Source organism: Atractosteus spatula, chromosome 3 (genome assembly GCF_055471065.1).
Source record: "Atractosteus spatula isolate fAtrSpa1 chromosome 3, fAtrSpa1.hap1, whole genome shotgun sequence".
NCBI classification, from domain to species: domain Eukaryota; kingdom Metazoa; phylum Chordata; class Actinopteri; order Semionotiformes; family Lepisosteidae; genus Atractosteus; species Atractosteus spatula.
Genome location: NC_142708.1, coordinates 63,894,727 through 63,908,897, shown reverse-complemented (window position 1 = coordinate 63,908,897; position 14,171 = coordinate 63,894,727). Strand labels below are relative to the sequence as shown.

The window sequence follows — 14,171 nt, the reverse complement described above, 5'->3', positions numbered from 1 at the left end:
GCACTTCAAAGTGTTGAAATACTAAAAAATGTAAACTGAGAAATGCTGTTTTAAACAGCAGTGTAGCCTTTCATTAAGATATGTTTTTTTATTTCTAATTAATCCAAAATCCCATAATGAATATACATTATACTTATACTCAAACAGAACATCAGGTACTGGGTTTGTCATCACTGCAATGTTAAAGCCTGGGCTACGCACTCCTGTAGCAGGACATCTAGGCTTAACACAACCCAGATGCTCCAGACTTTCTGGATCCAGACTGAAGAGCAGCAGAGGACCATGCTAGGAGCACCACAGACTCATGGGAAACCAGCAGAAGGATACTCACCTGATGACCATGTTGCAGTGCCCACACATGGGGGTCCGCTTTCCCGCTGGGATGTGCTCAGCCCTCTGCACCAGGGTGTCCTCATCTGTGGGGTGAGGCTGGGAGGCAGGGCAGACGGCTGCCGGGGCCACTGGAGCCTGGGGGGTGCTGTTGGTCATGTGCCCAAATGCTGGGGCCACATGGCCAGTATTTGGAGTGGCCTTAGGGAAGCTTGATGCTACAGAAAAGGAGCACAGAGGATAAAACATGACTTTTAAAAAAAAAGAATGAGACCAAAATCACAGAGACGCTTGCTACTCTCAATAACTACTTATTTTTATCTTATGATATCTGTATTTAATTTTAGCTTGAAAATTAGTAATTTGATTTGGAAAACACGAAGGATCACTTCTGCTTTCTGTGTTGCACTTTGAAATACAAACTACTTTCACTTATTATCCGAAATTTCACTCACTATTAGACGTTCAGGTTTTTTGCTTCAGTAAATTTCAGTTTCTCATGTCTTTTATTCAGTGCAAAAAGTCCTTAAAATGCAATTTTTCTCTTGTTAAGGAGTGAAGGGTCTGAGAAAGACGTAAACACCTGCACTTCAATCGTCCCACCCAAGAGCAGCAGCCAGTACAGCCCTGGCACTGTGACAGCCGCGGAACCATCATCTGATGAGGAACCAGGGAACCAGTGAGAAGTGCAGGCAGGGTGTGTAGATGAATTAGGTTATGTTAAATTACCTCTCACTTTAACAGCCAGTGTTTGTGAATAATACAGAATAATCAATAATGGTCTGCATGGTCATTCTGGACTTTCCCCATGGTCTTATAAGGCACTACCTCTCTATAGATTTGCACCATAATGTCCCATACAGCTGCATGCTTTACTATATTTTGACCATGTCAGCTTGTGAGTCACCCTGCTGTAATCAGATCCAACTATGACACACCATTGTAAATGTCTATAAGGACAGGGCTAGGGTTTTAGTAGAGATGAGGGGATACGTCTCGAGTTTTGAAGTGGAAGAATCAAGAATATGTGTTACAGCCATATCATCCTGCAACTCACAACTGGCAGCCCACTGAAGCTCAGCAGGTGTGAGCCTGGTCAGTACCTGGATGGGAGACCTCCTGGGAAACACTGAGGTTGCTGCTGGAAGAGGTATTAGTGGGGCCAGCAGGAGGCGTTAACCATGTGCCCCAGTATAGTGATGGGGACATGATACTTTAAAAAGGCGCCGTCCTTCAGATTAGAATTAAAATCAAGGTCCTGACTCATTAAAAATAATTAAATATCCCAGGGTGTTTCTCGAAAAGAGTAGGGGTGTTACCCCGGCGTCCGAGCCAAATTTCCCACTGGCCTCTGCCAGTATATAGTCTCCTAATAATCTCCAGTGAATGAAGCTATGTGTTTAAGGATCACGTAAGAGCAATGTCATTATGTCAAAGTGGACTCTGGAGTCCGTGCCCCATCATTCTGCTTTGCTACACTTTCCTCTGTGAAGATTCTGGAATATTTGAAAGCCCTTCATTCACGATTTTGAAGCAAATATTTGATGGGGTTTGGGTTCCACAATCCATTGGCTCACAGGTTAGTCAGCCTCATGGACATATGTATGTTTGCATCAGGTCTGAAGAAGTCAGCGCTCTTGTGCAGAACCTGGACCAGCAGCAGTTCGCAGCCCTCTAGACAATGCACGGGAAGCAATTAAAGCAATATTTTTGGACCGACTGAATTAATCAAACATTCCTTGGACATGACACAGAGACAACTTTTAACGTGCAGAAACTTCATTTCCTTTCACAATTATTCTTTCATTTGAGTTGCATTTAATTTCAGTGCTTCTGAATTTCCAAGCATGCTGTTCAAGACAAGCTTGTTAAGAGGATGAAATGCTAGGGGACACATCTTTCCACGGTCCACTGTCAGAAAGATGCATGTTCCTGGTCAGGGTGGCAGCAGCCTGTCTCGGAAGCTCAGGGATTTGTGAAGAATCCGGAACACCCAGAGAGGACACACGCAAGCACGGGGAGCTTGCAAACCCGACCCAGACGACGCCCTCGTGTAAAACCCAGGATCCAGGAGCCATGAGGCTGTGTCACTGACAAACACTCTTCCCTAAAATAACTAATCTAATCCCAGAATTCCCACACCTGCCAGAATCCGAGAACAGCTTCCAACCCTGCTGGGGGAGGGGGGGAGGAACACAATAGAGCTGCAGCCCATTATGCGATCTCCTGCTACAGCCTGGGAGTCAGCCTCTCAAATAATAATATGTTTTTGTTCTAAATGTCTATACACGTCTTACTAATTGTCATTGCTTTGGCAACACTGTAATTCATTGGTCCTGCCAAAAATGCTTGTTTAAATTGAAAAGCATAATAATTAACTGTTAGAAAATATACAACACAGTCAAACAGACTTTGTGAAATCCACACCAAAAATAAGCAAAAGGCAGAAAATGAGAGGAAACCTTTCCACTCATTTGGCTCCTACACATTTTTCCTTCTCCAGTCTAGGAGACCATGTTTTCAACATTAAGCCATCCACTGACAAACTAGCAGAAGGCATTTTTTTCCTAAACCTCCAGGCCTATCCTTCTTCAAATATACAGCAACTGGTAATCTGGTTTCAAATACAGCATGCCAACACTCACTGTACACACTGTACTTACACAAACCTTTATTTATGTGTTTTTACTAAAACAATTTTCACATTTTTCCCCAAGAGAAGCTATTTGGCCCACAATGCCATAAAAGCTGGTGAGACTGCTGGGAATGGAGCGTGTGCAGCTGTGATCTATAGCCCTTCCCTACAAGCCATAGGCACCTCGCAGACTGCCCAACAAGTGCCTTGGAAGGCTCACCTCAGTCATTGAGCGCTAAACCTGCAGGCCACGAGCTGTGTGCCACCTGGTGCCGTGTGGGCCTTCCAAAGAAGCCCTCCTTTGTTGCCTTGGGTTACTGGGCAGCTGTACCCATAATAAACTGCATCTGCGGTGCTGTGTCAGCGTCCAGCTCTTTAGGGTTCTCCCGAGGCCCCACTTATACTGTTAGGAAAACACTGATCGTTTCACCAGACTCTCCTCCTCGTCTATACGACAGCTAGTCTCAGACAACAGTGCCAATCTGGCAGGGGCAGGGCAACAGCCACAAATCTCAATTATAAGACCACAAAGGTCTTTTAATAAATATTTATCTTAAAGCCTTGCCCATACTTATGCCAGAAAAACTAAGGTGGGCCTAACGTATGAGTTTTTTTTTTGCATTTTAAAAGTATATCTTGTATGTTTCTTTGGGGAATGGCTGCATTTTTAAAGCTAGGATTCTGGAGAGTTGAACAGCCACAAAATATTTCACAACCTGTTTGTTAAAGAATGGAAAAAATAACTTTCCATCATTAGTTTGCTTTTTACTATTACAGCTTTACGATCAGAAATCCCACTACACAAAGTCTTCATCTTCAGGACAAAATAGACATGCTCTTCACATGCCAAGTACTGAAACTGGCTAATTAAAAGCCATAAAAATAATGCACCACAACACTCTTGGTGCAAAAGTATGTGAGTGCACTCGACAGAAATGCTCAAATCACTCTGCAATCAAAGGACAAGAAACTGCACACAAGGCCAGCAGGTACAGGATATCAATCAATTTTCAAAATTCAGTGGTATCTTCACTTCATGCAAGTAAATAATTGCAAGATATAATTACAAAACAGTACTTCAAACATGTAGAAAAATCTGCAACACACATCTGTTAACAAAAGCAGACTAAAGAACATAAGAAGGCTTGTGTACTGAGGTGGAAATGACCAAGCAAACCAGTGATATTTCTTGAGATTGGACGTGCTTCGCACTGCTGGCTACAACAAACTGAATCATGCGTCACACAACTGGAGGGCACAACCTGCAACGGATCCCTGTAATACAACCCCCTCTGTTTTCCCTCAGTACACAGCTCAGCGGGCCGTCCAGTACTTAATAAGACACAAATGGGCAGCTCGTTCCACTGCTCTCCTCTACACAGACAAGGAATAAGGAGAGCCTTTGCAGAAGCTGCTGTTCGTAAGAAAACACTCTTCAAATGCAATAATATCACTGACATTTTTTTTTCACTAGTAGTAAAAACTAATTTATTGTACATTGGACAATTGAGTGGAAAAATAATCATTTTCCAGATCAAGTCTGAGCTTGAATCCCAGAATTTTCTTTGTTCTTCCAATAATATTTTCTAAGAATACAGTGCAACTACTTTTTTAATTCCACATTAGAATATATAACACCATTTACAGAGCTCCCACAGAGGCTCAAGGATATTTCAAGAGTTTTCCAGGATATAGTCCCAGGTACAGCATTCTTCAGAAACATCAGACCTCTTCCTTCTTCTGATAATTGACATTTACAGCACATTTCATTCAAAATGATCTCAAAGCTCTTCACATACAAGAGGGGATGCACTTTTTCTACCAGTGAAGTGCAGAACCATCTTGGTTAATGCAAGGCATCTATTATACTGTACATCAACAGACCCTCTACACAGCAGAAATTCACAATATGAAATTGCTTCATCCCTGTACTGACCAGGTTTTCAGCCTCTCAGATTTGACTAGATCAGATGAAAAGATCAGTGTTTAAATCTAGTAATTTTTGTGTATCTCAAACAAACTTTGAAAAGTGGAAATGTCTACATTTGGGTAGCTCTGGTCTATCTGGTGGTATGGAAGTGAAGCTTAATACCAGAAATATTCGGTGCAAATATTTTTCGTGTTTTTAATACTCAATTTCTCAATGACATTTGCTGTATATGTAAAAGTTTTTATAAACATGAAACAGAACAATTTCACATAAAAGAAAAAAAATTTCTGAAAGTAATTTGTAAGTATAATTTTAATCCTTTTCAAGGCCTGGAAACAAGATTTTCTTTTTTTTTCCCAGATGCACTGGACATCTGATTCTGATGCAAGAGGTCTGATAAAATATCTAACATGTCATCAGAGTGAAACAATCAATCGGCTGCTTATACAGTATGAATGCAGAACTGACAGGACAATCACCTGAGAATGTACTGTGCAAGACCTCTTTGACCTAACGCCTTAATATATCTGATTTTCACACATCTTCACATGAAAATATCCAAATTGCAAAGAAACTGTTCCAATATGAAAAACTTCAAATTTTTAAGACAGTTTTTAATTATTTTAATTGAATGTCAAATCTGTTACTAATTACACCAATATTATCAAAAATCAGGTGGTACAGAGGGGCAAAGTTATGAACAGAAACTATAAAACATATTCTCAACTGAAGACTTATCTTAGTTCAGATGGGTTGTACCCCCTAGACCAGGCATGACTGAAATAATTTAAATGTTCACAGCTGAAATTTTATTTAATTTGAAATTTTCACATATGGAGTTTAAGTAAACTCGGCAGTTTCTTGTCACAAATGGACAAAAATAATATAGGTCTACAGTTACAGGACAACAGCCTGGTGAGGAGTCCTGCAGCACTGCCCAGACTGAATCACACATTGTGCAGACCTAGTTTGTGCTGCCACCAGCTGGCCGTTTATAAGAAGGACAACCTTCTAAATACGGTCACTTACTGTAGGCCCCTTGTCCTGAAACAACTGCACGAGCATTACACAGTAAGCAGGGGAAATTAACTACCAAAATTGGTGTATTCTAACACTACAAAAACTGAAATTGTAGTGTCCAGTAACTTTTTCTTATGTGTAACTATTTCTTTTAACCTGCAAAGGAAAAGGGACTGGTAGAGAGATGGGAGAGGGATGATCTATAGAAATAAAGTAAATTCAGATACTGTATATTCCTTAGCAATTTGTCAAATTAAAAGGTCAAACATCACATTTTCTTTCAATGTAAAATAGCAAAATTTGTAATAGTATGAGCGGAACTATAAAGTGTGCGGTTAAAGCTGTTCCACTAATGGAAACTAGGCAAACTACAGAAAAAACACAACATAAGCTACTGTAAATAAGACATAGAGAAGGATAATAAGAGCTGGCAGAAGGGAGAGAGTCTGTGAAATCAAGGGGATCTCAAATTCATTCGTTAACTGAGCACAGCAGCCGAGAACTCGCAGCTCAGCCAACTGATTCACATGTTGTCCGGAGGTGATTAAAGCAACATGTCAGAAACTGGAGAAAGCACTGTACCTCTGAAATCCCAGAAAATGAAAAACAGATGAACCTCTGGCAACAGGAGACGTCACACAGCATCAGCTCTGACCATCCCGAGCACCTCTATGAAATCACTTTCAGTGAAAGCTGTTTGGCCATGGACATTAGTCATGCTTAATTGGGGAAGTCCTCCCTTAATTTCAATTTGTGGGAATCTCTTTGGCCAGAAAGAAGATGGACAAAGTCTCATTATTTCCCCCATCTCTCTACAGGTTATCAAACTCTTGAATAGAAGTGTACTGTATATCTATACAATACCTATTACCTTATATATTAACAAATGGACCAAGCTGTACTAATCTTGCACATACTTTGTTAGGGATGATCAGATATGAAACACAGACCAGAGAGCACAAGTGGAAGCTACGTGGATATACAGTTAAAACCAAGAACATGAGGCAAACCCAAAGGCTTGTGGGAGTATGGGACAATCTACCCAGCCATGTAGCTGAAGCTGGTACTCTATTGTCTTTCAAGAAACAAGTTTCTTTCTTCTTTCTTTTAAAAAAAATAGGTTAGATTGGCCAAAAGGCCTCCTCTTGTTTGCAACCTCTCTTATATTGTTTGGAACAAAGGGCTAAAGACTGACTGAAAGCCTGGCACAGACCAGGGAGATGTTGTACCTGCTGCATGGCTGGTCTGCCAGCTTGTAGACTTGGCAGTGCCTGGGGCTGCAGAGGGTTTGAAGGCTGGCACAGAGCCCTGGCTGGGAGGCGGAGGTCTGGGGGCACTGCCTGGAGCCTTAGTCATGGTCTTCACAGCAGAGGTCACATGAGAGCTGGGCTGGGCTGGTTCTGGTGCCTCACTGCAACGAAACACAAAAGCACAACATCCTGTTGGAGCCTGGACTGCATACCTGTATTACACTGCCCACCCCCCTCCTGGACTGCACACCTGTATTACACTGTCCACCCCCCTCCTGGACTGTATTGTTCTGTCCTTTAGCAGTAGAAGCCCACCACCACCACAGATGTGAGGCATCCCAACAGACCTTCTCGTTTTTCATTACCAATAACCCCCCACTTTAAAATTTAAACATAGCAACTTCACATCCAAGAGGTCTTACTTACAGACATCTGTAAATGAGCAATTGATTAAGAACTGAAATCAGCACGTGTTTCAGCTTCAACAGAGTAGACAACTGACCTTTGTCTTCGAACACAGGCAAGATTTCTTTCAGTATATATACTGTATACAGTATATGTGCACTTTAGCTTTTCTGTCATCATGGATTGTTGAACTTATGTATTAAAAAAATCCCTGAAACTGCACAAAGAGCAGATCTTTCATCGTAATACACTTAACTTCTGAATTAAATGTATCAACTCCAGTTATAAGTGGTTGTACATACTTGCAAGACGATACATCTTTGACCCACATCATCCACTATTTATATGCAAAGAAGGACATTCCACAATATCACAGCCCTTTTGTTGATACAGTGGATATTAAAGGTTAATGCATTTAGACAAGAAGAGGGACAACCTGAAAACAATTACACAGTTTAGGTTAAGGTAAAGGAAAACTTGTTTTAGACCTAAAAAACACCAAAGACTTCTGCAGTTTATCATTTTAAGCTTGTAGGACCTCCTTGAGTATCAGTTAACTTCACCTTGGACTGCAAGGGGATTAATACAGTGTTCCAGCAAACTGCCTCTTCAGTCAGTGCTGGAGGCAGTAAGATGAGCAAAGCTGATGCTGCTCAAACAGAGACTAAGGTTATAATATGGAGTCTGGCTGACTAACAAGTGATCTTTTATTCAGATGTGAATGGTGCCTTTCATGTGAAAAACAGAGTCAAGCAACAAGCAAGGGGCGTATTTTATAGTGTTTGCCCACAGCACGATTTTTCCACAGATAAATCTTCTGCCCAGGGCCTGTCACAGGTTCAGGGCTAAATCCACAGTGTGCACAGAGGGCAGCCTGTCCACACTCCAGACACTAGATACAGCAACCAATAAAACTCACAGAGCATGTGGAAGCACATGTCAAGAGCAGAGACACATTTTGCGAACCACTTTCTGTCATTTTCTGTGCAAAGGAAAAAATAAACTGTATAGAATGAATGGAATGCTGCAGGTTTTCAGCATTTGTACAGCCCAAACAGTGCTTTAACTACTGGATCATGAAATTACAAATTAACAGCTTGAAAGATATCTTTGGATCTTCACAGTGTTCAGGCAAGCTTCGCATCTGTACAGAACACCCTTACCAATATTATTGTCAACAGGCAAATTAATGGGAAAGTTAACTTTTTCAGTCTAACTCTGATTAAAGAATTGTGTAGTGCACTGCCTCACCTGGACTGCACTGTGAGGCACTGGGCTGGGCCAGATCCCTTCTGCCCTTGGAATGTATTAAGTCCCTTTGTTTTCTCACACACAGAACAATTACATTGAATACACAACTTCAACAGTGATTGATATGGCCAGTAAGCTGAGGCACATTCCCATTGAAGATCCAGTGATATGGTCACCACAAATATGGGAGAAAGATCATATAGTGTCACCATAGATGCTGCCTATAGAAATTGATTAATTAAGCAAGTGATATTCTGAAGATAAAGAATAAAAGAAGAAAAAAGAGACAATTAGAAACAAAGCAGAAAAACCTTACAAAGCCTTAAGGCAGAATGAGTCTGGAGTCCTCATGTCTGAAGCCAAGCTGTGCCACAAGCTGACCATTACCCAGAATGCTCAGGGTGTGGATTTGTGGTAGAGCTAACATGGCCAAGTGTCTTCAGGAAGACAAAGCAGCCCCATCTGTAAGGACCCTTGACTTGAAGCACAAAAAGTATTCCAGATGCTGGCTTTGTGCCAGTGTGTCTGCTTGGCATCAATGTCAGATGATGCTTTTCTTCCATTCTTAAACTTGGAACTGCACCTCTGTAGTTTCTGTATCACAACCACTGTGCAGAAGAATGGAGCTGGGTTCATAAAGGACACACCGGCCAAATAGTGTGCGCTGCCTGTTTTCTGAGGCACTTGGAACGTGCCAAGGAACTATTTCCAAATACACTTGAAAAGAGGTTAAGTTTCTCATCCTCCTCAGTTTACATTGTCTTATGAGGTTCTATGCATGTCTCGTCACATATAGTAAAATATTCAAAGCAGTCTCAGGTCTACTGTTATATAGATCATGCATTATTCAGCTTTCTGTAGATACTGTAAGTATTTTAGACTTTCACAGAAGAATTTTCTCCTATATCTTTGTTGCACCTCTGAGGTAGCAATCTAGTTTAAAAACATTGCTGAGATTGGATTAGATCATATTAAGCAAGATTTGAAGTGCAAACATCATAAGTAACGTTTTGCTGTGAGAAAATAAGACCAGCTGGAGTGTGCAGCTAGCCTTTTGAAAAAACATAGATTTGGACCAGATTACATCAAAGTTGGATCTGCCAGTTAATGGTGAATTACAAACCCAGCTCATCACTGTAGTTTTCCATTTGTAAGGAGCAAAAAATAACCCACCAAGCGAAAAAGACAACATGAAGTGCTAGGCTTGTATTTCACGAGCACTGAGAGAGTTTGATTTCATCGAGAATCGGGGCTCAGATAAAGGCAGCCACCTCTCCTCCAGAGAAAGCCAGAGGGGACCCAGACAATTTCATAGTACTGCTGCACGTCTCTGCTGGCGTCCACCACAGAGGTCTGGGACAGTTTGCTATGGTTACTTTTGCTGTAGTAACAGAAAGGGAGCTTAGCGTGAGACGGTGCACTTGTGCTCCTGGTCTCTGGCCAGCAGAGCTGGTTTCCAGCTGCTCTCCTGTGACAGAGCTCCTTATTCAACGACTTCAAATCGGCCACCGCCAGCTCACCGTCCACGCTTCCAGCCATGAGAAAGCTTTCGAAACAAACAAAAAATAACCGACTACTGTGCCACAATTTTTTAAGCCTGCGGCTTAAGACGTTGGCAAAAGCCAAAATGCCTGAAAGCCTCAGAGAAACCAAGGCAACCTCAGGTTGGCTTAAATTTATGAGAGACAATTCAGACCCACAGACCAGGAATAATTCTGGTTGCTCTCACTTGTATTCCCACAAGTGCAGCACTGTATGCTTTGTAGTGTGGTGACCAATACTGAACGCCATATTGCAAGAGAGGTCTAATTAAGGCAATGTGTAACGTTCTGTTTAGGTGGCCAATCCATTAACACCATTACACAGGGCTATTCTCATCCAGATCACATTCCGTAAGGCAAAGTTTTGTTTTAAAAAAATCAAACAGCAAGAAGGACATTCAATGTTATTTTACAGCAGCCAGTGATCTCTTCAGTTTTCGTTCATTCCATTTCATCCTAATATACACTTGAGAAAGAAAAAGCTCACACAGGTAACATTTCTGCAGCTGGGGAATTAAGAGTCCTGAAACCTCAGATGTTTTAACAATTCCACACTTGGAGAAAATGTGCCCAGAGACCATGGCTGCCAAAGCAGACACAACAACTCAACATTAAATCTGTATATTATACTACACAAGTACAATGAACAGGGTGGAAGTTACAAAGGTAATGCCACTCAGTCCAGGGCAGACAGGAGCAGCAGGCCTTTCCCTTCCTTCTTTCACAAAGAAGCACAAAAAGACACACAGAATTAGAGCAGAAATAATTACCTAGAAGACAAAGGGCTGGCAGAAAGGCTCACAGTGGAGAGAGGTGGGAGAGTCAGGGCAGCAGAGACTGACTTATGCCAGGAGACGCTTAGAGAAAGGAAAACAGTAAAGAGCAGGAAAGCAAGACAAGTGACATTTGCAACAGAGCTGGTACAGTATGCTGGTTAAATAATAAAGGATTATGCATATGGTACACATACACAACAATGGCCATCAATATTCACAGGACCATTAATATGTAAAAATAACAAGGTCATACATACAGTAACATTTAGTTAGTCCCTCTCTCTATTTAGAACCCCCCACCAGGAATTTCATTAATAAAGGCAATCACGGAAAAGTGGATTTCATTAAAACTCTTCAGAGTTTAGTTATGAAACTGAAATTACGAGTGGTAACAGTCCAACCAAGAAAATACAGCCCAGCCCAGCTGCACTTTTGTATCTCATCTATACTGTATGGCCCCATATGCAAGACGGAAATGACTAGCTAGCTGGAGAACAGGATCCAGCTGCAGCAGCTGCTGAAAACCTCCAGTGATGCTCAGAGCTCTCTGTTATTTGTTACAGTTAACTGGGTGCATCGTCCTCCACCCGCCATGCGGGAGATCCCACTGCAGTTTAAATTCCTCACTGCCTAGTTCCAGCGCCACTCCCTCTGGCCCACTGGGAAGATGGGGAGGCTGTGCAGCTGAAGATCTCCACGAGTTGAGTCCCAAAGTGCATATTTAATTCTGCTCCCCGATCACTCTCCTCAGATCCAGCTCAAAGCAGCAGCTGTGCAGACTCTACCCTCACAGCGGCTCCTTTCGTCTGCAGGGCCGAAGGGAGTGGAGCTGGGGTGGAGCAACATTGGCCATCAGATGAAAAACCAGACCCACCCCTTTGTATCAAAGGAGATGGTGGAGCGGAAGGCTGGAGGAGCTTTGGATTGTCCAGTGTTTCTTTGTGCCTTTCAGGACAAACCCCATTATGAAAGTCTGCCTGATGTTTGAAAGAACATCAGTTCTGAAAATATGGACTAAGCACTTCGGCTCGCTCTCTGTGATCACTTCCCTAAAGCACACATAATTTAATGATGCTGGACAGAAAAGTGACACCAGGGTTACGGAATAGCACAGCTGGCATAGTGCAAGTCTGACATGAAAACTAGAACTCCCCATTTGTGCTCTCAATCTCCTCCAGTCTGGGCTTTTAGTGTCACAGTACTTTTCAAACAGGAATGTGGAGATGCCCGCAGTTAAAGGAGAAACAGAGTACCAACTTTTGAAGTTTAGACACTAGTCTCAGTCAGATTTCACTCAATGTCTTGTATTTTAATACAGTGTGTTGGATAGCGAGCATCATAATAGAGCACTTATAAAGTTAAGATACATTAGGAAATACTAAGTACAGCAAAACAGATATACTGCCTCTACTTAGTACTCCAATCCATTTTAGCTTTGGTAATTTTTTATACAGCCTAAGCCACCACAAGGTGCTGGACATTGCACATGTATCAACTTTTTATGAATGCATTCAACGAAAAATAGTTAAAATTAGATCTACTATCTACTGCTGTATAATGAGACTTTTTTAACTTTCCATGAAGTATGCAAAATTAAAATAACTTTCTGGCATTAAGACCAACAAACCAAAGTTTGATTCATCGTTTTGAGATTGCAGAAAAAAAGTAATTCTGTCCCTGGACTTCCTCACCAAGCTGTGCTACTTAGGCATTAGAGTGAAAGACTGATTCCGGCTGTACTGCAGCGCTTGATCCTCTTCCAAGTTCTATAAGACTTTTGTCTGTTGTGTTCTGATGAGGCAGAAAAAGGACATATCTAATATTATCTTATCTTCATGCCCTTTAAACAAATTAACTCAATTTATATTCCAGTGTCAGCAAGCTTAAAGTACAGTACTTAAATTTACTTTAGAATAGACATTAATGCATCTGAAATAAACCATATCTAAGAACAAGCACAGCTTTATACTGTATAAGAGCTTGCAGCTGAATCAAACCGCTATACAATGGGACTACAGGGTTAACCTTGTGAGAATAGATGCCAATTGTTGATTGGGAAGCAGAAAACACAAGACAATAAGCACATCTGATAAAAATTCTTAAAGAAATGAATGCACCCATTCTGTAAGTAGTGTCTGTCTAAGTACTACGGGCCCTCTATAGTGTTTCACACAGTCCAGTCCGTCTAGGAAGTTGATAAGTTTTCTCAAAACGATACTTTGCCTCCCTACAAAGATGAGTAGTTTCTTTAAGGGAGTCCCACTCGAAATTGGTAGCAGATCCCTCAACATGGGGGAAAAAAAAGAGGGATGCTTTCCAAACGGCTTTCGAATGGGTCCCAGCAGCAGGTGGGAAGCGGCCTCTTGCGGGATGAACAGCTCTTGCGCTCAGAAGAGCCTTTCCATTTGCCAGGCTGTTTGAACTGCAGTCAGGCCAGCGCCAAGTTATTTCAATTTAATCATAGCTAACGCGCAACGTAATTGCAGAGATGTGGCTCAGCTGTTGCCAGGCATGCTGCTCAAAGCCAGTTGGTGCTCCAATGTGAGCCCCTCGGCCACTGTCATGCAGGTGTCTACATCTTGTTAATGGCATCAGGCCAGCCAGGCATCAGTGATATGAGCAGAAGAAATATTTCCATGGCTCGGTGGCACAGGCCCCCCAAAGCCCTGGGTTTGCAGTGATGGTCCATACACAGACTTTCACAGAAACCCTTAAGAAGACAGCATTCTCTGTGATATGGAATGAACACTTACAGATGCTCTGAACTTCCAAAGAAAGCACACTCAGAAATGTCATCACCCTTCATCGAAGGACATTCTCAAAACCAGTTCTGTGCCTCGTGCCTAGAAGCCCTGAGCAAATTTCCGATTACATACATCATTGCTACAGTCTTCTGCAGTGTTGACCATTCATAAGCGTTTTAAGACAATGTGATAATTAATTGCAAATGAATATATTTTTAAAGGGTTTCAAAGAAAATAGCATGTTAAACTAAGTGGCTTATTAATAAAACATGACGATCGTTAAATACTC

The 14,171-nt window shown here is 41.7% G+C and overlaps 1 protein-coding gene across 11 annotated transcripts in view; it reads right to left on the bottom strand.

Annotated features, from left to right (window-relative positions):
- The window catches only part of LOC148838161 (PDZ and LIM domain protein 5-like), a 126,748-nt gene that overhangs the window by 12,062 nt on the left and 100,515 nt on the right, over nt 1–14,171 (bottom strand). For all 11 annotated transcript variants that reach the window (XM_088910847.1, XM_088910850.1, XM_088910846.1 and 8 more), the window contains 3 exons: nt 11,133–11,219; nt 7,145–7,326; nt 332–548 (listed from right to left, as the gene is read on the bottom strand). In XM_088910847.1, the coding sequence (XP_088766973.1) occupies nt 332–548; nt 7,145–7,326; nt 11,133–11,219 (486 nt within the window). The remainder of the gene's footprint in view (nt 1–331; nt 549–7,144; nt 7,327–11,132; nt 11,220–14,171) is intronic.